At 36.7% G+C, this 26,507-nt stretch overlaps 7 protein-coding genes across 16 annotated transcripts; 6 read left to right on the forward strand and 1 right to left on the reverse strand.

Moving 5' to 3' along the window:
- Positions 1 to 426: 426 nt before the first annotated feature.
- Positions 427 to 3,130, forward strand: LOC106339493 (polyglutamine-binding protein 1). The gene is made up of 12 exons (XM_013778320.1): positions 427 to 647; positions 744 to 778; positions 871 to 946; positions 1,036 to 1,114; positions 1,196 to 1,374; positions 1,463 to 1,519; positions 1,640 to 1,802; positions 1,876 to 2,068; positions 2,214 to 2,294; positions 2,428 to 2,544; positions 2,635 to 2,686; positions 2,801 to 3,130. Exons 1-12 carry the CDS (start codon positions 543 to 545, stop codon positions 2,954 to 2,956), a joined length of 1,293 nt encoding a protein of 430 aa, XP_013633774.1. The 5' UTR covers positions 427 to 542; the 3' UTR covers positions 2,957 to 3,130.
- A 451-nt stretch (positions 3,131 to 3,581) lies between these two features.
- Positions 3,582 to 5,713, forward strand: LOC106339191 (uncharacterized methyltransferase At2g41040, chloroplastic). Its single transcript, XM_013777987.1, has 8 exons — positions 3,582 to 3,607; positions 3,670 to 4,006; positions 4,088 to 4,206; positions 4,314 to 4,454; positions 4,674 to 4,755; positions 4,832 to 5,140; positions 5,225 to 5,329; positions 5,406 to 5,713. Exons 1-8 carry the CDS (start codon positions 3,582 to 3,584, stop codon positions 5,532 to 5,534), a joined length of 1,248 nt encoding a protein of 415 aa, XP_013633441.1. The 3' UTR covers positions 5,535 to 5,713.
- Positions 5,714 to 7,556: 1,843 nt separating this feature from the next.
- Positions 7,557 to 11,605, forward strand: LOC106341912 (UBP1-associated protein 2B). 3 transcript variants are annotated; one of them, XR_001269781.1, is made up of 3 exons: positions 7,557 to 8,998; positions 9,746 to 9,804; positions 11,489 to 11,605. XR_001269781.1 is itself a non-coding variant. In XM_013780662.1 (2 exons), exon 1 carries the CDS (start codon positions 7,650 to 7,652, stop codon positions 8,982 to 8,984), a length of 1,335 nt encoding a protein of 444 aa, XP_013636116.1. In that variant the 5' UTR covers positions 7,557 to 7,649; the 3' UTR covers positions 8,985 to 8,998; positions 9,267 to 9,608. The 3 variants fall into 3 exon arrangements, 1 of the variants encoding a protein (XP_013636116.1); XR_001269780.1 differs by lacking the exon at positions 11,489 to 11,605 and adding an exon at positions 10,527 to 10,792; XM_013780662.1 differs by lacking the exons at positions 9,746 to 9,804; positions 11,489 to 11,605 and adding an exon at positions 9,267 to 9,608.
- LOC106341913 (ABSCISIC ACID-INSENSITIVE 5-like protein 3) lies at positions 8,904 to 12,507 on the forward strand. 2 transcript variants are annotated; one of them, XM_013780664.1, is made up of 4 exons: positions 8,904 to 8,998; positions 9,746 to 9,804; positions 11,489 to 12,233; positions 12,346 to 12,507. In XM_013780664.1, exons 3-4 carry the CDS (start codon positions 11,496 to 11,498, stop codon positions 12,424 to 12,426), a joined length of 819 nt encoding a protein of 272 aa, XP_013636118.1. In that variant the 5' UTR covers positions 8,904 to 8,998; positions 9,746 to 9,804; positions 11,489 to 11,495; the 3' UTR covers positions 12,427 to 12,507. The 2 variants fall into 2 exon arrangements, with proteins under 2 accessions (XP_013636118.1, XP_013636117.1); XM_013780663.1 differs by lacking the exons at positions 8,904 to 8,998; positions 9,746 to 9,804 and adding an exon at positions 10,677 to 10,724.
- On the reverse strand, positions 12,492 to 13,832 carry LOC106341914. Its single transcript, XM_013780665.1, has 3 exons — positions 13,378 to 13,832; positions 13,150 to 13,297; positions 12,492 to 12,960 (listed from the first exon to the last, which is right to left on the reverse strand). The coding sequence occupies exons 1-3, from the start codon at positions 13,762 to 13,764 to the stop codon at positions 12,713 to 12,715; spliced, it is 783 nt and encodes a 260-aa protein (XP_013636119.1). The 5' UTR covers positions 13,765 to 13,832; the 3' UTR covers positions 12,492 to 12,712.
- A 1,122-nt stretch (positions 13,833 to 14,954) lies between these two features.
- LOC106339640 (transcription factor bHLH106) lies at positions 14,955 to 16,527 on the forward strand. The gene is made up of 2 exons (XM_013778486.1): positions 14,955 to 15,248; positions 15,828 to 16,527. The coding sequence occupies exons 1-2, from the start codon at positions 14,955 to 14,957 to the stop codon at positions 16,296 to 16,298; spliced, it is 765 nt and encodes a 254-aa protein (XP_013633940.1). The 3' UTR covers positions 16,299 to 16,527.
- Positions 16,528 to 19,903: 3,376 nt separating this feature from the next.
- On the forward strand, positions 19,904 to 23,857 carry LOC106342606 (CDPK-related kinase 1-like). Of its 7 annotated transcripts, none has more exons than XM_013781586.1 (7): positions 19,904 to 20,706; positions 20,871 to 20,979; positions 21,432 to 21,510; positions 21,586 to 21,882; positions 22,057 to 22,164; positions 22,252 to 22,991; positions 23,096 to 23,857. In XM_013781586.1, the coding sequence occupies exons 1-5, from the start codon at positions 20,264 to 20,266 to the stop codon at positions 22,065 to 22,067; spliced, it is 939 nt and encodes a 312-aa protein (XP_013637040.1). In that variant the 5' UTR covers positions 19,904 to 20,263; the 3' UTR covers positions 22,068 to 22,164; positions 22,252 to 22,991; positions 23,096 to 23,857. The 7 variants fall into 7 exon arrangements, with proteins under 7 accessions (XP_013637040.1, XP_013637038.1, XP_013637037.1 ...); XM_013781584.1 differs by having other exon boundaries at positions 22,252 to 22,709; positions 22,808 to 23,855; XM_013781583.1 differs by having other exon boundaries at positions 22,252 to 22,419; positions 22,515 to 23,854.
- Positions 23,858 to 26,507: the final 2,650 nt, after the last annotated feature.

A 26,507-nucleotide genomic window follows, 5' to 3' on the forward strand; every position in this document is an offset into this window, starting at 1 on the left:
GTATTTTGAATATATTTTAGCTATTTAAGACATTTACTTTTGACTACTTATGTATATTTTCAAGTATTTTAGACAACTTAAACGTATCTTATATATTTTGGATGTTTTTAATATATATTAAATCTAAAAATAAGTAATATATTTAGGTATATAAATCTATTTCAGTTACGAGTACCCGAGATACTTCGGTTAGGGTCGTATTCGGTTTTGGTACTACTTTGAACCCATTTGGAGATTTAATCATTTTCGGTTGGGGTTCGGTACTACTTTTTCGGATCGGGTTCGGTTCGGTTCTTCGGATCCGGGTTTTTTTCCCAGCCCTCTTTCTTTGCGGTGGGTTTCTTTGATCAGCCATTTTAAATAAACATGGGCCTTAGTTAATGGGCCTAACTGCTTTATCGCGGGAATTAAAATCTAGGGCTCGGTTTCTCGCTCTCTCTCTCTCCGCGACTCGCAGTTTCTGGTAGAATTTGATCGGAACGGTGAAGGAAAGCTCTGTTTCTGGGTTTCTCGATTCGGAGGTTTGAGCTTGAACTCAAATAATGGGAGAAGAGCTTCAACAACAGCAGAACAATTCATCTACTTATGGCTATGGAAGCTCGCTAGACATTGAGTCTGCAGCTAGTAACGCTCTTCTTCGCGAACAAGTTTGTTACTTTCTTGCTTCCTCCGATTAAATTTCAAAACTTTTATTCCCGGGTCAGTTTTTTGATTCGGTGTTGTGTTTTTTTTTTTTCTAACAGGAGATTGAAACGCAGAAGATCATACAAGGTCAAAGGTTCTGTCTTTTCTCTTGATTAAGACAGCATCTCGTGTCTAATGTGTTCTTGTCTGAACAATTTTTTGCTTAAATGTTTTTTTTTAATTCAGAGAGGCTGGAGCTTCAGTAGATGGAGAAGAGAACACTGACATTCTTCGGCAACGTGCTGACCCCAATGCTCTTAAGGTTTCTTTTGATTCAATGTTCCCTCTTGAAGTTTTCAATGGAAGTTAGAATCTAATTATTATTTTATATTCTTTTTTTTTCTTACACAGGAACATTTGCTGAAGTTCACTGCACATCACCGTGCAGAAACAGCATCAAAGCGTGGGAGTGTGAGTACTTGCGGAGAAGGTTAGTTTCATCAACCATTTTGGGAATATTCACTAAAACCGATTTAGATACTAATTATTTATTTATTTTTAATCATTCCAGGTAATGTGGATGTTGGGAATGGTTATGGTATACCTGGTGGAGCTGCTTACGCAGGCCACTCCGAGATCAGTGAGAAGCCTGAACCTACTGATTACTTGCCTGAATATCTCAAACATAAATTAAAAGCCAGGGGGATTCTCAGAGATGGTTCTGGTGCTGTTACATCCAACGCTCAAGATGTAATTATTGGTGACATATGTTTTCTATGACTTAACCATGTTTTAACTTTTAACCCTTTTGTTTGCTTGTGATGCTTCTCCTTGCCAGGCATCAGCGGGTAGTTGGAATAGACAGATAAGTGCAAACACCTTACCATTAGGATGGGTATGAATATACAGACAAGTTCACTATCAAATGGATTATTTTTAAATATTAATGCTCAAGTATGGCCACTTATGGGTTTTATAGTTGTTAAGGCGCTTAAACTTGTTTTGTTACATTCAGGTAGACGCGAAAGATCCTGCTACTGGAGCTACATATTACTATAACCAGCATACCGGGGCGACCCAGTGGGAAAGGCCTCTTGAGCTACCTTCCACCACTTCAAGCGCGCCGCTACCGATGCCTCCTAAAGAAGAGTGGATTGAAACACTTGATGAAACATCTGGTATGTGTGATTGTGGTTAGCTCTCTACTACTCCATACGCTTATCACTTGATCTCTCACACCTTAATGCACAGGTCATAAGTATTACTACAATACAAAGACACATGTATCGCAGTGGGAGCCTCCAGCTTCTTTAAAGAAGCCCTCTGCCACAAACACTAACGGGAAGAGGGAGATTCCGCCCTCTCAGATGCCGAGATGCAGCGGATGTGGTGGCTGGGGAGTGGGCCTTGTCCAGAGCTGGGGTTATTGCGCTCACTGTACCAGGTCCGTCCATTGTCTTGCTATACTTTTTGAGTTATATTGCTTGCTGCATAGAGACTCTCTCACTGTGTCTTGCTTCTTCTTTCCTTGTTGAGTCTTGTGTTATTACAAGACCTTATTAAACAGACTTTGTATATATGGGATGCAGAGTTTTCAATCTCCCAGAGCAGCAGTACTTGGCATACGTCACAAATGCAAGAAACTCTGGCCAAAACGATCCAAATCAGAGGTAGGTATCTCTGTTGAAAAGATTGTACCAAATCATCAACATGAAACTACATGTAGTAGTGAACCAGGAGGTTCCTGTGTGTTAGATTTTGCGTTTCATTTACTCTTTGTGGTTTAACTCCTTTCTTACACAGGTCAAGTTCAAAACCTCCGGTGAAAAAGGGAGTAGGCAAAAAACGTGCGCATGCGGAGGATGGTGAGGTTGACCCAATGGACCCAAGCTCGTACTCAGATGCTCCACGTGGTGGCTGGTATTGTCCATAACACACGTTTTAATACGATGAACCAAGCTTATTATGATCCTAGGAGGTTTGATCTGTGTTCTCTTCTCATCTTTGTAGGGTTGTTGGACTGAAAGGAATGCAACCGCGAGCCGCTGATACAACTGCCACAGTAATGACCCACTTGTCCTTTTATTTGAGAAGCATCTTAACATATGCGGTTCATAAATAGTTAGAAGAAATCTAGTTGCTAACTGATGAGATGGATGTGTGTGTGTGTTTTCAGGGTCCTTTGTTTCAACAGCGACCGTATCCATCACCTGGAGCTGTTCTGAGGAGAAACGCAGAGACGGCATCATCGCAGAAGAAGAAACCAGGCTCTCATTTCACGGAAATCACAAAGAGAGGCGATGGAAAAGATGGTCTTGGTGATGCAGATTGAAAGAGAGAAGAGAGAGAGAGAGAGAGACACACACTTATTCTTGCCCTGTATGTTTGCTTTTCTCCATATAACACTTATGACCTTGAGAGTAGTTTGTTTACTGGTCTGGTCTAGTGTAACCATACTTTAAATGTGAATTAGCAAAGCTTTCATTTCATAATCTCTAGCAACTTATTTTCAGGATCTGTTGTATTTTCAACAGTAGGCTTGCGGGTTTGGTTTATTCAGTTCGGTTTTTGGTTAGTTTGGTTCGAGATAAATCTTACCGAACTAACCCAAAATAAAGTTCGGTTAAGTATTCAAGTAGTTCTGCTTTCGAAAATTTTACTATTGCAATTAGTTTAATTTTGTTAATATTTCGAATAAATTCAGTTAAGTTTGGCTAGTTTGATTATTAAGGTTATTTCGGTTCGAAGATTGGTTAGTCCGGCTAGTTTGATTCAGGTTTTCAGTATAATTTAGTTATAATTTTTTTAAAGAAAACTGAAGTAACATTGATGAACCGAACCAAAAACCGATTTTTTTTTATAAAAAAGACCACTGAACCAATTGGAACTCCTAACAAAACTAACCGAAAATTTCGGTTCGGATTATTCAACAGTCTCCAAAACAAGTATGGTATATCATGTGGACCCAATTTAGCCAAGAGTTGTAATAATAAACACTCGCTCATTGTCCTTTTATTCATCAAGTGGTTTGGTGAAAACGAGAAGTATATGCGTCACCTTTTATTTCGCCTTAAAAGAATCTCCACACACATTTTCTGCTTTCGTAACTTTCTTAGATGAAACGCACAATCTACTACTACTCTGTTATAAATTAAAGCCAAAGAAGCATCTATCTTGCTCGTTGACTCTCTTAAGCTTCTCTCTTTTGGCGATGGCTTCACTAACAACTTCTTCTTCTATAGCTCTCTTCAACAAGCCTTTATTACCTAACCGCTCTTCTTCCCTCTCCTCCTCTACCTCTCACTCTCGTCTTTACCGATTCTCTTCCTCTGTTCGTTCTCGTTTCACATCTGCCTCCATACGCGCCGTTGCTCTTGAACCGGTCAGCTCCTTTTCTCTTTCTCTTAAACGATTGAAAAAGAGAACTCTCTCAGTATTAATCATTCTTGTAATATTTTTTCAGGAACTAAATGAAACTCCAAGTTCCGACATAAAAGAAACTGAAACTGTGGAGACACAAGTGTTCGCGTGTCCTGTTTGTTACGAACCGCTTATGAGGAAAGGACCTTCAGGTATCAACCTGTAAGTTCCCACCTCCTCTGATTATAAAGTTCCTTCAATCTGTTTTTTTTTTTTACTTCTCTATAAAAATTGTTTTCTTTTTTGTTGTTTTTATTGTAAATTTGCAGACAAGCAATCTACAGGTCTGGTTTCAAGTGTGGACAGTGTAACAAGACATACTCTAGCAAAGATGAATACTTGGATCTAACTGTTACTGCTGGTTTTGATTCTTTCAATGAAGTCAAACCCATTACAACAGAACTCTTTCGGTATTTTATTTTGATCATCTGAGCTGTCTTTTCTTGGCTATGTCGTAATGTTCAAGAAATCGATAGGCGGTAACTAGGCGTTTTATATGAGATTATTGATTAGTCCGACGACTAGACCAATTTTTAAAGCCTAGACAGATTCTTAAGAAAAATTGTTTCGTTTATGCTCGATTTTCTGCTTAAACTGATTTTTAGAACACTGTTTGTTTGTATGTTTAGGAGTCCATTAGTATCATTTTTGTATGAAAGAGGTTGGAGACAGAACTTTGCTCGAAGCGGTTTTCCTGGTCCAGATGAAGAGGTACATGGAACCACCTTTTTGTTCTTCTTCCTGCATCTCATGAGGTATAATAATAATATGATTCAAAATTTTGCAGTTTAGAATGGCTGAGGAGTACTTCAAAGAAGCAGAAGGTGGAGTTCTTGTGGATGTCAGCTGCGGAAGTGGTTTGTTCTCAAGAAAATTTGCAAAGTCTGGCAAATACTCTGGCGTGATTGCTCTAGACTACTCTGAAAACATGCTTCGTCAGTGTAATGAGTTCATCAAGAAGGACGCAACTTTTGATAGCTCGACTAACATAGCTGTTGTGAGAGCAGATGTCTCTCGCCTCCCTTTCCCTTCATGTTCTGTTGATGCAGTTCATGCTGGTGCTGCGTTGCACTGTTGGCCTTCTCCTACAAATGCTGTAAGCAAAATCTTTTTTTTTCCTTAAATTTTTTATCATGAAGCTTGTTGTGATATGCTTTGTTTTTTATGTTGTTGTTTCAAGATTGCTGAGATATGTCGTGTTCTAAGAAGTGGAGGTGTTTTTGTTGGGACAACGTTTCTAAGATACAGTCCTTCAACTCCATGGATTATCAGACCTTTTCAATCGGTAAAGCGAATGATAAGAATCATTCTATTTTGTATAGAGTTTGGATGTTTATAATTAGTTTGGTATTATTTTGCAGAGGATTCTGCAGAACTACAATTACTTGATGCAGGATGAGATCAAGGATGTGTGTACAACATGTGGTCTTACAGAATATGAAGATATTGTTCAGGATTCTTTTATAATGTTTACTGCTAGGAAGCCATAGAGATATGCTCTTTGCTACCTATTCATGTAACTTGTTGTATAGACACAGAAACAAAAGTTGTAATATTAATAAAGAGGAACATGATATATAAAACTTGCAGAGGATGAGAGTATAGATAGTGAATCTATATCTTGCAAAACCTGAATATAATCTATAGGTAATGAGTTTTCTTTTTTAAATGCATAAAGTGTGATTAGTCTAGCATATGCTAATCTTCCTTGCAACTTTAATCACATTACTAGATTTTGATCATCGGTTTGTAAACGTAGATTTTTTTTATTATAATCTAATACAAAAACCATTAAAAATGATATGTTTTTGTTATAAAACAATTTTAATATTTTAATGCATTTGTGATATGATTGTCGAGTTCAAAATAAAAATGAGTGTTTCCTACCATAAATCTAAACAGAGTATTTCTTAAAATTGTTTACCATAGCTATCGGTGATCTGTGCTTAGTAGAAAGATTTTGACACGTTTTTCTACCCTCAAATTATTTTATGGTTGAAAAATTATCATAAAACTATAATTTTTTATATTTTATAGTGTTTGTATATAAAATCACACATATCTCTATCCTCCAATCCGTTCTCCAGGCAAAATGCCTTCCAATCAAGAAATATCTTATGTCATCCACCAATATAAGCGAGTTTTGCAAGCCATGAACTTACTTTTTCATTCATCAAAGTATTGGACGTCTTTTTGGCCTATCTTTTCAGCCGTTTTTTGTCGAGAAATTTTTGAAGCATTGTGATTGTTGTAAAACAAATTTATTTAGCTCATAAGAAAGAAGCATTAAACTCCAAGGTTTGAAGTTGTCAACTCCAAGGTCAAATGACAATCAGGAGGAATAATACAAAAACCATTAAAGATGATGTGTTTTTATTATAAAACATTTTTATTATTTTAATGCATTTGTGATATGATTGTTGATTTCAAAATAAAAATGCGTTTTTCCTACCATATATCTAAACAAAGTATTTCTTAAAATGGCTTATCATAGCTACCAGGGATCCGAGATTTAATAGTGCATTTATTTTGTTTATAAGTTTCAATTTGAAAAGCAGAAAGATTTTGACCCGTTTTTTCAACGCGACAAATTATTTATGGTTGACAAATTATAATAAAACTATAATTTTTTATTTTAAAATGTTTATATAGTCTACATTTAAATTCATATAATATATTTAATTATTTTTAGGTGAGATGAACTTTGGATGTTTAAGAAATTTTAATATGTGATATATTCCTTTTTCTTCTAGTTTAAAGCTAAATGAGAAATCATTTATGAGAAATGTTATTTTCTGTTTTATTAGAATTTTAAAATATTTCGATTTTGATTTAATAGTAGAAACTGAACACTTATTTTTGAATGTGTAAAAAAAATTAATCACATAATCTATAGTATCATATATAATTTCAAAATTATTTTCATATAAAGAATTAATATGTGTTGTGTTGTCGTTTTGTTTGAATTTAATTAATTGAGTCTGCACAGAAAGTATTATAACTAAGTTTTGTTATAATCATATCTTAAGTGCATCCACTATGTTAATTATGATGACAATATAGACTATCACACCTACAAAAAAAATGTATTCAATCCAAATCATATGTGAAACTATATAAGGCAATTAAAAATTTATTAAGATATTGACATTTTGTTTTTTTTTTTTTTTTTTTTTGACTAATTACATTTGGTTATTAAGGAATATTATTTGTTCAAATCTTCGAAATTTCTCTTCAAGATAATGTACACAATTAAATCTAAGGGGATATAAAAAAAACTGTTGTTTTAATTGTATTGATAAAAGGAAAATATAATTAGAATGAGATGAATCATTCTGATCAGATCAAATCAAAATTGTATCTGTTAGCCGAGTCTTTATACAGCTTCTGCACTTGCATGTTTCTTCTTGTTAGAAACCAAAGTCAACTCACTTGTTATATGGGCCTGAAAGTCCAGTTTATGTCAGGCCCAATACTCTCAAAATGGGACGAGTCTCTTCTTCTCTCTCAGGAGACAAATGATACTTCAAATTCAATTTGGGGGAAGAAACTTGAATTTGTAAACCCTAGAAGACTCCTCGAAACTCAATTCAATCAATCTCGCCATGGCGGATAAGAAGAGAAAGCTCGAACCTCAATCCAGCGACGCCACAGAGCCGCCGCAGAAGCAGCAGCAGCAGCTCCAATCCGAAAACGGCGGCGAAGAAATCATCATCACAGAGATCCACAAAAACGAAAACGACGACGACAGAGACGATAATCAACGCCCCGATGGCGACGACGACGAAGAGCCAATCGAAGATCTCCTGGAACCGTTCTCAAAGGAACAGCTCTCGATTCTCCTCAAGGAAGCTGCTCAAAAGCACCCCGACGTCGCCGATCGGATCCGGATCGCGGCGGACGAGGATCCGGTTCACCGCAAGATTTTCGTCCACGGGTTCGGGTGGGACACGAAGGCCGACGCGCTCATCAAAGCGTTTAAGCAGTACGGAGAGATCGAGGACTGCAAATGCGTCGTGGACAAGGTCACGGGACAGTCCAAAGGATACGGATTCATCCTCTTCAAGTCGCGTTCGGGCTCTCGCAGCGCTCTCAAGCAGCCTCAGAAGAAGATCGGGACTCGTATGGCTGCGTGTCAGTTAGCTTCCATGGGGCCTGTTCAGGGAGGGAACTCTGTGGCGGCGGCGGGGGCGACGTCTCAGCATTTTAACCCTGAGCATGTGCAGAGGAAGATCTATGTTAGTAACGTTAGCGCGGATATTGATCCGGAGAGGTTGTTGGAGTTTTTCTCTAGGTTTGGGGAGGTTGAGGAAGGTCCGTTGGGGCTTGATAAAGCTACTGGGAGGCCTAAAGGTTTCACTTTGTTTGTTTATAAGACTGCGGAGAGTGCTAAGAAGGCGTTGGAGGAGCCGCATAAGAGCTTTGAAGGCCATGTGCTGCATTGCCATAAGGCTAACGATGGGCCTAAGCCTGTTAAGCAGCAGCATCAGCAGCAGCATCGCCATAGCTCTTATGATCAAGGTTCGCGTTACCGAAGGGATGATAACGCTGGTTACGGTGCAAGTGGAGGTCATGGGCATTTCTTAGGTGGTAATGGTAACAATCAGGGGTTGAACCCAGCCATTGGCCAGGCGATTACAGCTTTGTTGGCGTCTCAAGGGGCTGGAGTAGGTATGAACCAAGCATTTGGACAGGCTTTGTTGGGGACTTTGGGGGCGCCTAGCCCAGGAACTGGAGGTGGAGTGCCAAGTGGCTATGGTGGTCAAGCGAATATCACACCAGGGGTGTTTCCTGGGTACGGTTACGAAGCCGGTTTTCAGGGAGGTTATCAGACTCAGCTTCCTGGTCAGGGCGGTTATCAGACTCAGCAACCTGGTCAGGGTAGTGCTGGAAGAGGGCAGCATGGTTTAGGGTACGGTGGTCAGTACATGGGTCAATAGATGTAACCACTCAGGTATACTTACATCTGCAGCTTCTTTTTGATGTTCTGTGTCTGTCTATACCTGAATTTTGGCTCGTTTAAGTTTTGTTTTGAAGCTTGTAGATCGAAAGACATGGTGTTTTGTCAATGTTTTTAATTAAGTTAACTCTCAGCTCATGTTTTTCAGTTAATCTTTTTGCAAGTTTGGTGTCACCGACTTATAAATTTGTCGTTGTTCTCGGTTTTGCACCAGTTTTTATTGTGAAACTCTTTTGTCTTATTTTCTCAATTCGTTGTGCAGATAGTCCTAAACAGTGTTTTTAATATTGGCATGGTGAATCTTCTGAAGTTATTAAGGAGCTGATGCAAATGGGAGTTGTTTAGTTTTGGGATGATATGTTACTCTTTACGTTTCTACAAAGGCCATGACTCTCTTCAAACCTTTCAAGAAGTTTTAGTTTTACCAACTTTTTAAAGATATTCCAAATAAGCTACTCTGTTCAACAACTTTGGTCGTTGTTTTATCTATGTGTGAACGATTTCATTTGTAAAAGTTATACAGTGTTTATCTTTACGCTCGGTTTGGATTCGTATTTTTCTTTTATTCGTTTTATCAGACTCTAGTTTTTATTGTTTCTCTCTATGTTTCCCGGTTTTGTTCCTTGATTCTCCCGTGAACTTGATATTTTGGGCATACTATGTTGCTGAAAAATGAATGTATATTGCGTATAATCTTGTTTTCCGCATGTGATATTTGCTTAAATCTTACCCCTCTCGCAGGTATTTTTTTGACTGAAGGCTGAACGGTTCATCATAGAATGTCCTACAAAATCTGACAGGTTAAACTTTTACCAATCCCAATTCGCTGAACAGAAAAAAAATGGTGAAGCAAAAGCGTTTTCTTGTTTAGCTCTGTGTTTAAAGCTTGAACAAGTCTTGCTGTGCATCCTTCAAGCTTTGGGATTGTTATACAATTAGCGTTTATTTGATGTCCTTAGCTTTTCTCTTTTGCTTGAAAAGCATATATTTTGAATCGGTGCCAAACAGTATGAAAGTAGGAATATGCAGCCTCTTACTGTTATTCTGTTGCATTATATGAGCTCTGGAATGTCTTTCAATTTAAAGATGAGTATAGCTATTGTTTTATAGTGAACATGCATTCGAAATGTGTCTTTTCTTTGCTCCGAAATGCTTCCAGGTCTTGAACTAATGGGTTGTGTATTTAAATGTGGAATCAAGTGCTATCTATGACTAGTTCCCTAATGTTGAGTTGAGATTCGTGATAATCAATGGATAGTTTCTCTCTCTCTAGTTGTCCTTTAGACCACCGCTTGGTTAAAATTGCATCTAACTTGTCAAAGCTTATTGAACACTTGATTCTTAAGAGAAAGGATAAGAGTCTGTGTGTGTGTGTGTGTGTGTGTGTGTGTGTTTTGTTCTTCTCTCTGTGACTATGTTCTCATCAAGTTCACCAGAAGGGGTAGATTCTTGATTGTCCTATTCTTTGTTACACTAATGTGTAATGTGTTATTTGATAAGAATGAATGCATTTGAGATCTAGTCATAAATAAAGAAGGGAAAGATAAGAAGAGAAGCAGAAACACGTGGGGGAACATCCCAAAGAGGAAGCACACGCGGATCTTCATGCAAACCCCGATTGTCTTCACCAACCCATGTGGTCCCGTCCTCCCTTTGTCCCCTTCTTTCTCTGTCTACTCTTTTTACTATACAAACGAATCTTTTTCCATCAGATAAAAAGGTTATTTTAAATTTCTTGACTTTATACTTCATTGATAATCTAGAAAAGAAGTGCATTTTGGTGTGAAACTTATGAAAGAGAAATGACAAAAGTCTCGAATATGAAGTAAAGTGATTATATAATAAGTAGACAAACTTTGAATTTTTGTTGGATAAAACCAATGTACAGGGTGTATTATTCCAAGGGAATAAACTTGATATCACGTTTCCCTTATTGCTTATTCTTTTTCTTTCCGGTATAATCTGAAAAAGTAGCTTTGTATTGAAGATTTATTAAGGCACAGTTTCAACTTCTAGTGTAACGGTTTCGTTCTTATGCATAAAGGCTCTTCTTTTCTTTCTCTCTCTCCCTATCCATTCTCTCACGTGGGTAAATTAAGGGGAGAGAGAGAGAAGAGAAGAGAATGTATATTTTGGTTTTGTAATCTCTCCCTTCTGCACTGAACAAAGGTTTGCCTCAGACCCCAACACTTGTACACAGAGAATCCAAGTTCCTTTCTTCTCTTCGTCTGCTTCTCTATCTCCAGTTTGTTCCTTTCTTCACTGTCTCCTGTCTCTGTTCTTTCCCTTCTTATTTTGTGATTTCTAAGTATAGTTATCTTGAATGCTGCATGCAACCCCCTGTGATTCTCACAGTCTGTTCTGCTCGCGGCAATGATGCCTTTTGATTTATTAGTCATCCGCTGTAGTTAGGTGTTTAGATCGACCAGTGTTTCTGATTTGCATGTCATATAAACATTGGTTTTGTTTCTCTCTTTTTATAAGGTGATACATGGGTTCTCTTAGAGGCAACATTGAAGAGCCTATCCATCAGTCCTTACCTAGACAAAACTCTCTCTACAACTTAAAGCTCCATGAGGTTCAAACCCACTTGGGAAGTTCCTCAAAACCGTTGGGAAGCATGAACCTTGATGAGCTTCTCAAGAGTGTCTTGTCTGCTGAAGCTAATCACCCACCAGAAGAAGGAACAGAGGAAGGGATCACTCGTCAAGGAAGCTTGACTTTGCCTCGAGGTCTCAGCATAAAGACAGTTAATGAAGTTTGGAGGGACATTCAACATGGTGAGAGACTAGATAATCCTAACAAGCAGCCAACACTCGGTGAAATCACACTTGAGGATTTGTTGATGAAAGCTGGTGTGGTGACTGAGTCAATGACAGTCCCTCAAAACGTTGTCAACGTAGCTTCAAATGGTCAATGGGCTCAGTATCCTCAGCAACAACACCAAGGGTTTATGCCATATCCGGTCTGTGACATGCAAGAAATGGTGCCTCCAACGGCTCTGATGATGGGTGGGTTATCTGAAACACAACAAGTGCATGGGAGGAAGAGAGTGGCTTCATCAGGAGGAGAGTTTGTGGAGAGGATTGTGGAGAGGAAGCAGAAGAGGATGATCAAGAACAGAGAATCTGCATCACGTTCACGAGCTAGGAAACAGGCTTATACTCAAGAATTAGAGATCAAGGTTTCAAGCTTAGAAGAAGAAAACCAAAAGCTTCGGAGGCTAACGGTAAGAGAGAGTCCCCATCTCTTCTTGTTTACTATGTTGTAGTTTCTGTTTAATGGTAACCATTTTAATTAAGTGGTTTATTTTTATATTGAATATTTGATTTTGATGGCAGGAGGTGGAGAAGATCCTTCCAAGTGAACCACCACCGAAACCTAAGTGGAAGCTCAGGCGAACAAGCTCTGCTTCTTTCTGATCTTACAAGACTCTTTCTGTCTGTCTTTCTTGTTCTTCTGTGTTGGTTCATATCAGAGGGATACATCTTTGTTATATGTATATTTTGTATACTTATATCGACTCAAAACAATGTCTTAAATTACATTTCCTTTCACAGCTGGTTTGAGAAAGTATGAATTTGACAACTGATTCCTAATTTGTAATTACTATGCTGATGCAGTGTCTAATCAGTTCTGTAATATCACTCTGCATCATGTTTTTTTTTTTTGTGGAATGCAAATCAGATCCTAATGAATCATTTCTCTTTAGAGACTCTCGTCGCCTGTAAAAGGCAGAAGGTGCTTATTGGTTACCTCCAGAGTTGGGAGTTTGACTCTTGTTGGCTCAGAGGAGGAGCTTGAAGGAGAGAAGAGTATAACACTTGTTTCAGACATTCCATTGTTGAAATCAACCACAGTCTCTAAGGTGTATATACTCTCTCCAGCTGCATAACCGCCCAACAGCTGATATGATCTGTCTGATTGGTCCATTGTCAAACACATATCTTCTGAACCTATAACATCATCAACCAACCATTCAGTTTTTTTTTTATTTCTTGAATTGTCAATATATAAATACATTTACTGAAAAAAAAAACAGTTTACTAAAACTCAAAACCAACAAAGAGTTAACTAGTAAAGAAATGCATGCACGGTCTACGAGTCCAGAACCTCTTACTCATTCTGACAAACTCAATACTTACAAGCGGCGAGTTCGAGCTGAGTTTGATAAACGAATTCAAGAACGGCAGAGACATCTCTCTCGAATTCTTGAAACGGTCCGTCTTCGAAGTCCATCTTCCTTAGCTTACATACTCCTTCTCCCAACTCCATCATCGCACCTTTATGATTCTACAAAACATTCATTTCATTACACAATCAAAATGTGAATGAAAGAGATAGAGAGGGAGAGAGAGACTTGGAGACTTTACGTTGTTAAAGAGATGGTGGAATCCGACGGCACACTGAAGAATCCCATGGAACAGCGTTCGAGCTGGCTCCTCAGCTCGAATCCAGAGTGCTTCCAGCGCGTCATGGCTTTTGTAATAATCTCTCTTGTTGAAGAGAGAGACAGCTTCCTCAAAGTTCCAGTTCTCTTCATTATCGCCTTCTTCTTCATCTTCTTCGAAGTTGTCGTTGTATCTTATGATGGATCTTCGACTGAAACTGACGCGTAATGGACAGAGTTTTGTGGAGGTGAGAATAGTTGAAGCAGTAGTAATAGAGAGTGGAGAGGAGGGAAGCGAAGAGATGAATGAAGAAGATGGGAGAAGCGTACAAGAAGAAGGAAGCTGGATATGTGTAGGAGATGCAGCCATGAATGTTCTACTCAAAGTCAAAGGCGGAGAACGAGGAGACTATACTGCATGGTTCTGGTTGATCCCCTGCTTCCGCCATTTTTGTGGTCACCGTTTACTAACAGTTTAAACATTGGGCTATATTTGGGCTTTTATAAATCCTATAAGGCCCATTATTTATGGCGTAGCAATTTTTTTTTGTGATTTACCTCCTTCTTTGTTATCATACTTGCAAAGTCCGGACTCTTGCTATCATCAAACTAGTACATTTTTTTATCATGACATCTGACACTCAAAAGATATCATAAAATCTAAATCAATTCTCATTGCAAGATCTTGGTCAGATCTTAGGAATAAAAAAATACAAAAAAATTGTATCTTAAGAGTTGGTAAGATACTCTATAAATACTTTTATGAAACATATTTATTGTTGAGTAGTTTTCATTTATTTTAAGACTGTTCTATAACAATCATAAAATAGAAATAGCATTTATCTATAAATAGAAAAAAAATATAGCATTCATCTGTTTTAGACGAATATATTAGAATGAAATTCACTTCTATTTTCGGATTTTACTTTTGAGGAAAAATAGAGGTGAGTAAGTTGAAGATCTTTGCCACCTCTAATACAAAAAAAAAACAATGAACTATGCAGTATGATAGATGGTGCCAGAACAATGACCTAATTAAGTACCCTTCAAAAATATTTCAAACTCTAATATCAACTTTTTCAGACCGCGTGATTGTGGTCGAGTGGTAAGGAAACAGGATTGAGACGCCAACACGTTTCAGGTTCGATCCACCTGCTGCGCGAAACTAAGTCACAATTATCCTGGTCACCCAACACGGATATGGGCATATGCTTTAGGGCCCATTTGAATACCCGGAGAGAGAGTCTATCCGTGGGCTGCACCTCCCCTTGGGGATTAGTCTGGGCCTTTCCATGGACCTGGGATACCCCAGGTTAAAAAAAAAAAAAAAAAAAAAAAACTTTTTCCCCACCAATATGATTATTTTCCAAAAAAGTAATTTCGTTTTTGTAAAACACTATTTAAATATCAACGTCATATTAATAAAATATTAATCTACAGTACACATCTACTCTCTCATTTTACGTATATATAATCCATCTTTTAGGACACGAACCCACCGAAAGCTCCACAAACTCCATTAAAAACAAAACAAGGCGGCGCAAAAGAAGAAGCAAGAAGATGCAACCAGAGACCTCAGATCAGATGTTGTATTCTTTCCTCACCGGAAACGAAATCTCCGGGGGAGGATTCTCCGTTTCCGGGGACTACATGTCAACTATGCAGAGCTTATGTGGGTCGTCTTCGTCGACGTCATCTTATTACCCGCTAGCGATCTCAGGCATCGGAGAAACGGTTGCTCAAGATAGAGCTCTTGCTGCTTTGAGGAATCACAAAGAAGCTGAGCGAAGAAGAAGAGAGAGGATTAATTCTCATCTCAACAAGCTCCGTAACGTGCTCTCTTGTAACTCCAAGGTAATCTAAATTTTAATTCTTATTCATATACTTTTTATATGGCTTATATGTATATAAATACGAGGGTATATCTTATCAATCAAAATAAAAAATTTAATGGGTGTTAGGGTTTTGCATCTTCAATATTACATAAAAATATTAAGTTCCGTTCTTCGTTTTGGTGTTATTAGCTCATGAATACTATACAGTTTTCATGATATCTTCTTATAATTTTTTTAGTTTGAGTTGAATCTTTTTAAATTTGTGTATTTCCTACTAACACACACATGTATTAACAAATATGATACATCGTTGTCATCTCTACAAAGATCAATGTTTTTGAATGAATTAGTGTTTTTGAATATTCAAAACTTGGGAGTAGTGAAAAGATATATAAGACGAGGAAGAAAACTAAAAGCTTAATTGCTTTTTTTTTTATTAGAATCTCGTTGGGATGATAGTATATCACCTTTTGGGAAAGTTGTCAAGCTTTTTCAGTTTATTTGATATGATATGAACAACTTCTTGATCCAAAACTCAGAAAATGTTCTTTTCTATATATCTAAAATATTCATTTGTAATTTCATGTTTTCATTTCAGACAGATAAAGCCACACTGCTAGCCAAAGTGGTTCAACGAGTCAAAGAACTTAAACAACAAACCCTAGAGATCACTGACTCCGACCAAACCCTTCTACCCTCAGAGACTGACGAGATTAGCGTTCTACACTATGGAGACTACTCAAACGACGGTCACATAATCTTCAAAGCATCTTTATGTTGTGACGACAGATCAGATCTCTTGCCTGACATCATGGAAATTCTTAAGTCTCTTCACATGAAGACACTTCGAGCTGAGATCTCAACTCTTGGTGGTCGAACAAGAAGTGTTCTCGTTGTAGCTGCCGACAAAGAGATGCACGGCGTCGAGTCTGTGCATTTCTTACAGAACGCTCTCAAGTCGCTGCTTGAGCGGTCAAGCAAGTCTTTGATGGAACGTAGTTCTGGTGGTAGTGGTGGAGGAGAACGGTCAAAACGTCGTCGTGCGCTGGATCACATCATAATGGTGTGAGATGATGAGAGTACACTAAAAAAAGTCTTTACTTGATTTTACATATAGGGTATGATCATAATTAACTTGGTTATAATTACCAAAGCCTTTTTTATTTTTCCTGCTTTATAAATGTTCTATGGTTTTAGTTATAAGTCGTAGGAGTGTAAGCAAATGTTGTAAGTAGGTTTGGTGTGTTCTTTTTCTTTTCTTTTTCAAGAAAAAGAAAAAGAAAATATATATAAAGAATATTTTCATGCTATTTTTCCATTTATTATTTTGTTTGAGTTGTTGGTGTGAGGACTACTAGGGTTTTGAGATATGTGAGAATATTTGTCGACGTAGGAGAATCTAATAACAGGTGTGATTGGTGAAGTCCAAAAGAAACTAGACTTTGATATGTTACATTATATATATATGCGAATGTGTATATAAGTACATGGTGAATAGAAGTCTATGTTTGTATGCTGTGAGTTTCGAAGACCCTTATGTCACCTTTGTCCCCAAATGAATCCAGTCTCCCCTCCCTTTCTTTGTTCATGTCTTTCTAAATGTGTACATTTGACCACATTTTTCAATCCGAAGAATATAAACAGGGCCTGATTTTCTTTCGTATTTATATTTAATAAATTATATAATCCAACTTATTTTATGCATGCGATTGTGACGAACTACTTTACTGATAGTTAGTTGAGATTTAGCGAATATTTAGTCTACGAGTTTATAAAGTAATAGGGCATAACATACACACACATGTATAGATGTGCTTAAGCATTTCCCCATTGGCACTAGACTTCGTCTCGACTCCTCTAGAAATATATAAAATATGGGCTATACAAAAAAATGTTACGTATTCAAATCGTATAAGCCTTCCTAATAGCATTCTATATTTAAGTGCTTATTTATACAAGTAAATATGTATAAATACGTGTGGGAATATATATGTTATGATTACCATAAAAAGAAATATATATGTTATCTTCCATAACGTGAACATTTTTTACATAACACGAGCATTTGTATTGCCCCCATAAAATGTTATTTTAATACATTTCTGAACATCTGTTTAGCTGGGGATGAATAACCTAAATGGCATATTCACACACTGATTCTTTGTATATATATATATATATATAGTGGCCTAGTGGTTGAACAATTCCAGTGTAAGAAACTATACGTTTTTTTGTTTCAAAAATAGGACATATGGTGATGGTTTAACCAACTCGATATTCAAACTAATTAGTGGAAACCAATTTATGGTGTTCTAACGGTTAAATGATTCATTTTAAAATTACAGAAAATAAGCATTCTAATATATGTCTCTTCATTTTAACCATGGTTGGTTATTATGTGTGTTTTAAATCACAAGAATATATAAATGCTCACAAGTTTGGAGATTATTTTGGTTTGAGATCTCCTAATAGTAACTAGACCTCCTAAATGGTAATAAAATGTAATATGGAGAAAGAAGGGTGACAATGTGGGATTAAAGGAAGGGAGGCGTGAGAAAAGGTCACTGACAAAAGGAAGGAAAATTGATGGGCCATTGGCTCTATGAGACAAAAAGGACCGACTCTTCTCATCACTCTCCCTTTTATAATTGTTTCTCTAATCTTTTTGGAGAATTTGAGAAACGAATAAACTAAGAGAAGAAGAAGAATAAAAGGTGGAGAAAGTTTGTCCATGGAGCGTGATAGTTTTGGGGCAGCTTGTGTCCCCTCTATACTCAAACCTCTCGACCAAAAAGTATGATTTTATAGAAACCTTTATAGCTTTGGCACTATTTTATTATCGTTAAAGTTATATTTGTATTCAACTCAATACAATATAAGAAAGTGAACCTTCAAGTTCTAAAAATTCATTTTGAAGTTTATGGGTATTGTGACAAAAGAGGCAATCATTAACCTCACACGTTAGTGTCTCATTGTGTGAACATGTGCATCCCCCTTACTTATCTTACCACACAATTTTGACCATCCTATTTCCTTTTTGAATATACCGAATATTTCTTTTGTGTTTTTTACTTCTATTTTATTTACATGTCACTAAAAAGCTAATATGAGTGATATGTCAAATGTGTTTTTGTTTTTATGTGTTCTTGTTGTCTTCGGTCAAATGTTCTTGTTTAGCAACACTGACAATATTATGGGAACCTTTTCACTTACTTCGGGGTTTACCGGAAATTTTGAATCCCTAAAATACTGAAGTAGAAACCTCATCAGCATAGTATTGTATCCGTTTTAACATTTAAACTAGTTTTCTGTTGGCACGTAATGTTTCAAACAGCTTCTACAAAAAATGAGCTATAAACTATTTATTTGGAATTTCTATACAAAATTTTGGTGTTCTATTTGTCACTATATCAAGCTTAAGTGTTGAGCTTTGAATTATGTAAAATTGTAGCATCTCAGAACATACAATCAAGTTTTTTTAGTGTGTGCTAAACATACATAATCATGTCAACACCTTTTTATCATTGACCTAAAGCTTTTCTTCTTATACAATTAAGTTAATATAATTTAATAGTCCCAATCATATAAGACTACTATGAACGTAAGCAAAATATCAAAAAATTATTAAATGGTAGATATTTTAAAAGGAAAACAAACATTGGTTAAATTAGTGTCTATGAAAGATCACAAATTCACAATGGTTAACAATATATTTATATTATACCCGCATATAAAACTCGTTTATGTATGCCTGATTATTCTATCAAGAGATACACTATGTTTTATTTTTTTGTTCTTTTTGAACACTACACTATGTTTTATATGTTTTTTTTATATCCGTGGAAGATCCAAGTCAGTAAGTCCAGACTAATCTCCACGAGCTTTTCCATCCGGGCACGCACAGTTATAGGCGGGAAGGTGGCCAAGGCGACTCGAACCCAAGACAGACACTCCAGCTAGAGTTTTATTACCACTAGACCAAGAGCTCATGCATGGTTCTTATGTTTTATATGTTTCTCCAAAACTTTTGATAATCTAGATAAATATATGCAACAGTCATTTTAATATAGCTTTAGGGCTTAGTCCGAGGCTTTACTACTTATAAAACTCAACTCTTGAGACAATCACTAGTCCACAACACATATCTCAGTTTTCTGTGGTATGGATCAGTTTTTATTTTCTTACATTGCTCGAATAAATGAAATGATCAAATTGATCTTTTCAATACCATTAAACTCTTCAATGGATTGATATAATAAAAACAAACAGACAAAAAGAATTAGAGGACTTAAGCCCATCTAAAGAAACTTGGACCCCTTCATAGGGGTTTTCAGGGAAAGGCCCAAATTATAGATTTGAGTAGAGCAGTCCATACATAGTGACAGTGACTCCGACATGACAACTCTTGTCACACTTCAGTTACAAACAAGACCACGTCTCTTACTCTAACCAAGCCTATATGCCGTACGTCAAAAGGCACCAACTCTTATAAACCTCCAAATAATTTAGGGGAGCTTTGGTTTTGAATAGACCTGGACCAAAACTTAGTAGAAACATAGGCCTTTTTTTGTAATAACTCTTTTTTAAACTGAACTTTTTACCGAAACTGAGTGATTACATAGTTTTTTTTCCTATTGTGAAAATCAGTGAAAATATACATTAATAGTATTTTGCCATCTTGGTATTGTACAATGTACATGTCTACTGAATTATTGACTTGGCTCTTTTCTTGCTTTTTTTTTTTCTTTCTTTAACACTTTGCTTTTGCTTCATGTACTGTCTTTACTTGACTTTTCCTTGTGTTTGGTACGAAACTCAGCTTCTCTCCTTCTTCCCAAATATTTGCGTGTGGTCTATCTTCCTCTAATCTCTTCTTCTTAATTCTCAATCTATTAACATGATGATTGTCAAAAGATTGTCAGATTATACCACATAATTATGCTCTTCCTGAGAACTAACTGATCAATCAAAGCTTGTTTTGTGGTGTGAACCAAAACTCTTTAGTCTTGTTCACTTCTCAGTTCTAATAAACTCATGGGGATCTGTTATGGTAAACCCATCGAACAGCGATCAAGACAGAGCCGCCGCCAAGTTTCCGCTGAAACCGATGAAACCAGCGAGGTGGGTCTGAACAAGAGCTTCGGGTTCTCGAGACACTTCTCCACACACTACGAGATAGATGGCCAGGTGGGTCGTGGAGACTTGGGGTACACTTGCTCTGCCAAGGGTAAAAAAGGCAGCCTGAAGGGTCAAGAAGTTGCTGTTAAAGTCATTCATAAAGCCAAGGTTTGCTTCTTTTATCTCCTCGAGCTACTCGTTTTGGACTCATTGCTTAGTGTTTTTCAGTTGATGAATGCACTTATGGTCGAGGATGTTAGCAGAGAAGTTAAGATAATGAGCGCTTTGACTGGTCACAAGAACTTAGTCCAGTTCTATGACGCGTTTGAAGATGATGAAAACGTTTATATTGTCATGGAGTAAGTATATATATACATCATTTCTCTTATCTCATTTGTTCATCTTTTAATAATACAATAATCTCTTTGAGAAAATAATTGAAAGGTACTAAATTTGAATGCTCCTTGTCTGTACTTAATTGTGTTTTGATGTAACTGACTTTGTTGAGCTTGTATCTCATTAGGGGTTGCGAATACGCAGAAGATGATGCTAAACAAGTAATGGTTCAGATTCTTAGTGTAGTAGCTTACTGTCATCTACAAGGTGTGGTTCACCGTGACCTCAAACCAGAGGTACTTTATATAACCCATGATAATGTTTAGTATCAAGGTCCCATCACATTATCACTAGTTTTTAGGTATGTGGGTTCGGTTAGTTCGGGTGATTAGTTTGGTTAGACCTAAATTTTGCCAAATTATAACCTGATATAAAGTTTGTTTCGGTTCTTGGTTAGTTTGACTTTTGAAAATTCTATCGAACCTAACCCAATTTTTTTTTAACTTTGGGTTACATTTTGCTTTAATTTTGTTAAAATTTCGGATACCTTTGTTTAAATTTGGTTAGTTCAGTTAGTTCGGTTTGGGTTTTTGCTATGATTTGGTCTAGCCGAATCGAAAACCGATTTTTTTAAACCTACCAAATCGAACTGAATTCCTAGCCGGAATGCAACAATAAACTGTTTTTGTTAACGCACAGAATGACTTCCACTTATGTTTCTTTCTATTTGTTTGTTTTCCTTCCACAGCACTTCCTGTTCAGCACTAAGGACGAGACTTCTCCTCTAAAAGCAGTTGGCTTTGGTTTCTCTGCTTATGTCAAGCCAGGTCAGAGATGTGTGAATAATGACCCTATCAAACCCATCTCAATGTTATATTTGACAATGTTTTGAAACTCTGCAGACGAGAGGTTGAATGATATTGTAGGAAGTTCTTTACACGTAGCTCCTGAAGTCTTGCACCGTGCATACGGGACAGAGTCTGACATGTGGATGGTTGGAGTAATGACTTACGTTCTTCTTTCTGGCAGTAGACCCTTTTGGGCCCCTACTGAGAACGAACTCTTTCGAGCTGTTCTTAAGACAGAACCTAGTTTTGAAGAGGCTCCTTGGCCTTCACTGTCGCCTGATGCTGTAGATTTTGTGAAAAGATTGCTACACAAAGACTACCGTAAGAGATTAACCGCGGCTCAGGCTTTGTGTAAGTGTATAGCACCAGAGTACTTATATTATGAACATGTTACATGTGAAGAATTGATTTTCTTTGTTCATTGAGAAAGTCAGCTTTAGCGGTGAGTTAGATTATAAGAAGCTTTTATGTATTCTACTTGACATGTTGAGCTTAATGGATTTTTTTTCTTTCTCATGGTTACAGGCTCTTGCTAAGACACTAACTGTACAGCAGCTAGCTTATCTGAGGGAGCAGTTTACATTGTTGGAGCCAAGTAAAGATGGATATATCTCCATGCAGAATTTCAAAACAGTGAGTTCCATCTACCTCTTCTCTTTTCATTAATGGTTTAATTTGTTTGATTCTTGATTTTTTTTTTTTTTTTCATATTAATCTCAGGCAATCTTAAAGAGCTCAACTAATGCTATGAAGGATTCAAGTCTTAGATTATGTTCACATGGTAAGAACCGAGTCTATAGTTATATCATTGGTTAACACGCACAGCGTGGTTACGAGTTGTTTGAGAAAGATGGGAATAGACCCATCATGACTGAGGAACTTGCGTCGGTATGAGTTTTACACACTTTCTCTCTTATTCACATAGAAAGAAGGAAACGTAAAACATATTGGTTGTGAATGGATATGTGTTTTTTTAACTGCAGGAACTCAGACTCGGGCCATCATCAGTCCCTATGCATGTTGTACTTCAGGATTGGATAAGACAATCAGATGGAAAGTTTAGTTTCTTGGGTTTTGTCAGACTACTACACGGCGGGTCTTCTCAGACATTACAGAAAGCTTAGGAGGAGCAATGAGATTGGAGCTAGATGAGAAAAGCTGCAACTAAGTGTTCATGTGTAAGTATTTAAGTCAAAGATTCGATTACTATGTCAGTGTGGTGTGTATGAAACTCATTCCTCATCTCTTTAACCATGAACAAATATTCACTACATAGACACGACCTACACGTTTTGTCCTAATATAAAACGGTACAAAGAAAGAAAAAGAGGATGCAAACCAGATCGATCGCTGTGGACATACTAACATTAAATGGGGGCATGTTCAGTAACTCTAGCATATGATAGAGGACGACGCAGCTGTTAAGTACGTCTCCTAATGTTGTCAAGTTTGAACTTGAGGTACTAATCCTCTTTCTCCTCCATTTTAGCATAAGCACACACATTCATATGTCTCAGAATGGAGTTTGCCTGCATCTCATGTTGTTGTTTCTGATGTGTTTTAGTGTCCGTAGCCATTTGGAAGTGGAATAGAAATAGAATTAATCTTGTACAGTTCAAATGTCAATATGAGAATCTCTCTTTGCTTTGGCTTTGGCTTTGGCTTGATGAGGATGATGTTTGTTGTTGATGGTGAAAAAGTTGTATAAAACTCAGAGAGAGGGTCCTCAGTTCCTGTGTTTTTGGAGCTACGTGCTGCTTTTCTTGCTCAGCTCCGACTCCTCTGAATAAATAATCAAACCGGATCACTTAAAGAATAATCCCCACGTCTCCAAATACAAGTATAATACCAGGAGCAGCTGCTTTGTGGGAAAATAAGCATTTAATTCCTGAAATATTTGAAACCGGCAATTTAAATACCAAATTATTGCTCGCACGCTTTTATTCCCTAACTATTTGTTGATTCGGCAAATTGATACCCAGAAAAATCAACCGTTAAGTCAATAACGTTTGTTGTTAGTGTTTTACCAATCTTCTTCTCCATTGTACCTCAGATACTCGAAATCCCCAAATTGAAACCTTAATCTGAGAGAAAAACCGATTCCGGCAAATATAGAGGAGATTTCCGGTGACGAGATAAAGAACTTCAAAAAGAACAAAATTCTCTATCGAGAATAAGAAGACTTTTTGTTGGGAAACAGCTCAAGATTTCACCTCACCAGAAATCTCGTATGTACTTGCTGGAATCGCTTTCTCTCTCAGATAAAGGTTTTAATTTGGGGATTTCGAATATCTGAGGTAAAATGGAAAAGAAGATTGGTAAAATACTAACGACAACGTTATTGACTTAACGACTGACTTTTTTGGGTATCAATTTGGGGAATCAACAAATAGTTGGGGAATAAAAGCATGCGAGCAATAGTTCGGTATTTAAATTTTCGATTTTAAATAGTTCAAGAATTAAATGCCCATTTTCCCGCTGCTTTGTGGCGTTTAAGTTTATTACTTTAAAACATCTTTTTTGTAAACAATTGAGAATAATCTCACTAAGATCTGTGTGTAACTAACAATGTCCGCTAGGCCTTGGCATTTTAACATGGACCCGAAGACCCGAACCGGAACCGATTCAAAAATACCCGACTCGAAACTGAACCAAAAATTTACGAGTACTTTTTGGATCTAAATTACTTTTACTCGAAAGAACCGATCAGAATATACCTGGACCCAAAAAGAACCGACCCGATAAGAACCGATTTGTACCCGACTTAAAAACATGTACATCCAAAACTATGATTTTTTGTGTTCTATTTTATATATATTATTTTATGATTTAGTTGAAATATCTTTTGTTAACAATATTTTTTATTATTTTGTAACATTTTCTAAGTAATATAAAAATTTAAAATGTAAAATTTAGAGTTTAAAATATTTTATTTTAATTATTAATAGTTTCATTTAAGTTATTCTGTAAAATTTTAGATATATGACAAATATCGACTAAATATAATGTTGGATATGTTATGTCCTTTTCAGATCCTAAATATCCGAATCCGATCCAGACTCGATATAGACCCGAAAAATTACGTGTATTTATGGGTATTTTAATTATAAATCCGAACCGACCCGGACCCGAAAAGAACCGATCAGAACCGAAAATTTCTTAATACCTATTAGGTCCAAATGTTTAGAACCCGAAGGATCCGGACCGGAAAGGAACTGGTCCGAACCCGACCCGAATACCCGAACGGCCTAATGTCCGCCTTATAATCCAGTTGAGAAGAAAGTTCAAAGAAGCTTGCTGCTGCAGACCGATAATATAATTGGCGCATAGTTTTTGAACGAGAATGTCAAACTACATGAAGTTTCCACGAAAATAAATAAAACATCGTGGTGTTAAATATAGTGAAAACACGGCACGCAGTTCTTTTTAAGATGCCTAAAACAGCAGAATGTCAAAAACAAAAAATAGTATGATACCTCCTAAATCAACAAATTTATAAATTTTAAAGTCTTCAAAATTGGTAAATAAAGTTTCTAACTATTAGAATGTGATTATATAATCTCACATATGGAAAAAAAATTGAAAAAAAAAAAAAAATTTACTAATCAAAAATGACATTTTAAAATATGCACTTTCACCAGAAAAGCCCACTCTCACCAAGAGAGAGTAGACAACACTCTATATACTCAGTTACTAACTACTGTAGTTGTTATTAAACTCTTTATCATCAGTATTAGAAAAAGACAAGAATAACCTGCAGCTTCCGAAACCATCTCTTTTAACAGGAGTCTCTGATGCAGCATTAGTGTAATTTAAACTCATATGCATTTCATTCCTTCTCCACGTGAAACATTGAAGGTGAAGTTTTAACCATCAGATTGTGTGCCCAAATGACTAAACAGGAGAAAGATTCATAAAGATAAAAAAGTTACACAAAAATAATAATACAACCCAAGGTGCGTTGGACTAGTGGTTTAGTGTTTAGAGTAGGTTTGATGTAAGGAGTTTTCAAGGCTCCTAATCAAATGTTATAATATAAAAGATTGTCGAACCAATCCTAGGTGATTCTAAAGCAAAGGGAATGCAAGTTCATGCTTAAGCTAAGTGCAATCCGGTTTTAAAGATGGTATGAACTAAGAACTAATAAGCTAATGCAATAAAGTAATGATCTTTCTTTTCTCAATATGAATCAAGAGAACTCATGAGACTAGGCATTTGATCTTGGGTGATGTAGATCCAATCTAAGGGTGGCAAGCTAGCAATCAAACACTTTCCTTATGCCTAGACACTAAGCTAAACAAGCAATATCCCTATATGAATGTTCTTTTGCTAAAGCAACTCAAGCATCTAATCCCTTAGGTTGAATGTCACTAAAGCAAACATGGAAAACAAGTCTAATAGCAATCTTAACTCCTTTACCAACTAATCTCTTAGGTAAAGCAAGCTAAAAGCATTGAAGAGTTGGTTTAGGCATTTCATCATACACCTTGTGGGTAGGAAATGCCTAGAGATCTATTTTAGTATGATCAAGACTAAAATAGCATTGAGAACCCTCAACAAGCAAGGAAACAAGTGGATCTAACACTAAACACCCTAGATCTTCTCTAATCACCCTTAATCACCCTAGGCCATGAATCCAAAATTAGTCTACTCACTAAAAGACATGAATAACCCCAAAACCATGGATGATTCAAGGTTAAACATGATAAGAGAGCAAGATAATCAAGCAATCACAAGAGAGAAATGATCAAGATAGGATCTTTCACCTAAAAGTTCTTTTGTGATTAGGTAGAAAATAAGATAACCTCTAAAATTAAGTCTAAAAAGTATTTATAGTGGTCTAAAAACGAGCTGGGTCGACCCAACAAGCTTGGGTTGACCCAAGATAATTTGGGTAAAAAGTTGGTAAAAACAGAAGTGCAGATTTTTCTAAGTGTCGCAGCTGGCTTTCGACATGTCATTTGGCCGCTGCAACA

Source organism: Brassica oleracea, chromosome C4 (genome assembly GCF_000695525.1).
Source record: "Brassica oleracea var. oleracea cultivar TO1000 chromosome C4, BOL, whole genome shotgun sequence".
In the NCBI taxonomy this organism is placed as follows: Eukaryota; Viridiplantae; Streptophyta; class Magnoliopsida; order Brassicales; family Brassicaceae; genus Brassica; species Brassica oleracea.

Bases quoted from the DNA above. Each gene is read 5' to 3' on its own strand.
- LOC106339493 (XM_013778320.1), top strand. From the start codon at position 543: ATGGGAGAAGAGCTTCAACAACAGCAGAACAATTCATCTACTTATGGC. The intron at 779-870 runs GTTCTGTCTTTT...TTTTTAATTCAG, and splicing joins AAGATCATACAAGGTCAAAG to AGAGGCTGGAGCTTCAGTAG. The intron at 2,069-2,213 runs GTCCGTCCATTG...TATGGGATGCAG, and splicing joins TATTGCGCTCACTGTACCAG to AGTTTTCAATCTCCCAGAGC.
- LOC106339191 (XM_013777987.1), top strand. From the start codon at position 3,582: ATGTGGACCCAATTTAGCCAAGAGTT. The intron at 4,007-4,087 runs GTCAGCTCCTTT...ATATTTTTTCAG, and splicing joins GCGCCGTTGCTCTTGAACCG to GAACTAAATGAAACTCCAAG. The intron at 5,141-5,224 runs GTAAGCAAAATC...TGTTGTTTCAAG, and splicing joins GGCCTTCTCCTACAAATGCT to ATTGCTGAGATATGTCGTGT.
- LOC106341912 (XM_013780662.1), top strand. From the start codon at position 7,650: ATGGCGGATAAGAAGAGAAAGCTCGAACCTCAATCCAGCGACGCCACA.
- LOC106341913 (XM_013780664.1), top strand. From the start codon at position 11,496: ATGGGTTCTCTTAGAGGCAACATTGAAGAGCCTATCCATCAGTCCTTA. The intron at 12,234-12,345 runs GTAAGAGAGAGT...TTTTGATGGCAG, and splicing joins AAAAGCTTCGGAGGCTAACG to GAGGTGGAGAAGATCCTTCC.
- LOC106341914 (XM_013780665.1), bottom strand. From the start codon at position 13,764: ATGGCTGCATCTCCTACACATATCCAGCTTCCTTCTTCTTGTACGCTT. The intron at 13,298-13,377 runs GTAAAGTCTCCA...AATGTTTTGTAG, and splicing joins TCCACCATCTCTTTAACAAC to AATCATAAAGGTGCGATGAT. The intron at 12,961-13,149 runs GTAAGTATTGAG...ATGATGTTATAG, and splicing joins TCAGCTCGAACTCGCCGCTT to GTTCAGAAGATATGTGTTTG.
- LOC106339640 (XM_013778486.1), top strand. From the start codon at position 14,955: ATGCAACCAGAGACCTCAGATCAGATGTTGTATTCTTTCCTCACCGGA. The intron at 15,249-15,827 runs GTAATCTAAATT...TTTTCATTTCAG, and splicing joins TGCTCTCTTGTAACTCCAAG to ACAGATAAAGCCACACTGCT.
- LOC106342606 (XM_013781586.1), top strand. From the start codon at position 20,264: ATGGGGATCTGTTATGGTAAACCCATCGAACAGCGATCAAGACAGAGC. The intron at 20,707-20,870 runs GTAAGTATATAT...GTATCTCATTAG, and splicing joins AACGTTTATATTGTCATGGA to GGGTTGCGAATACGCAGAAG. The intron at 20,980-21,431 runs GTACTTTATATA...TTCCTTCCACAG, and splicing joins ACCGTGACCTCAAACCAGAG to CACTTCCTGTTCAGCACTAA.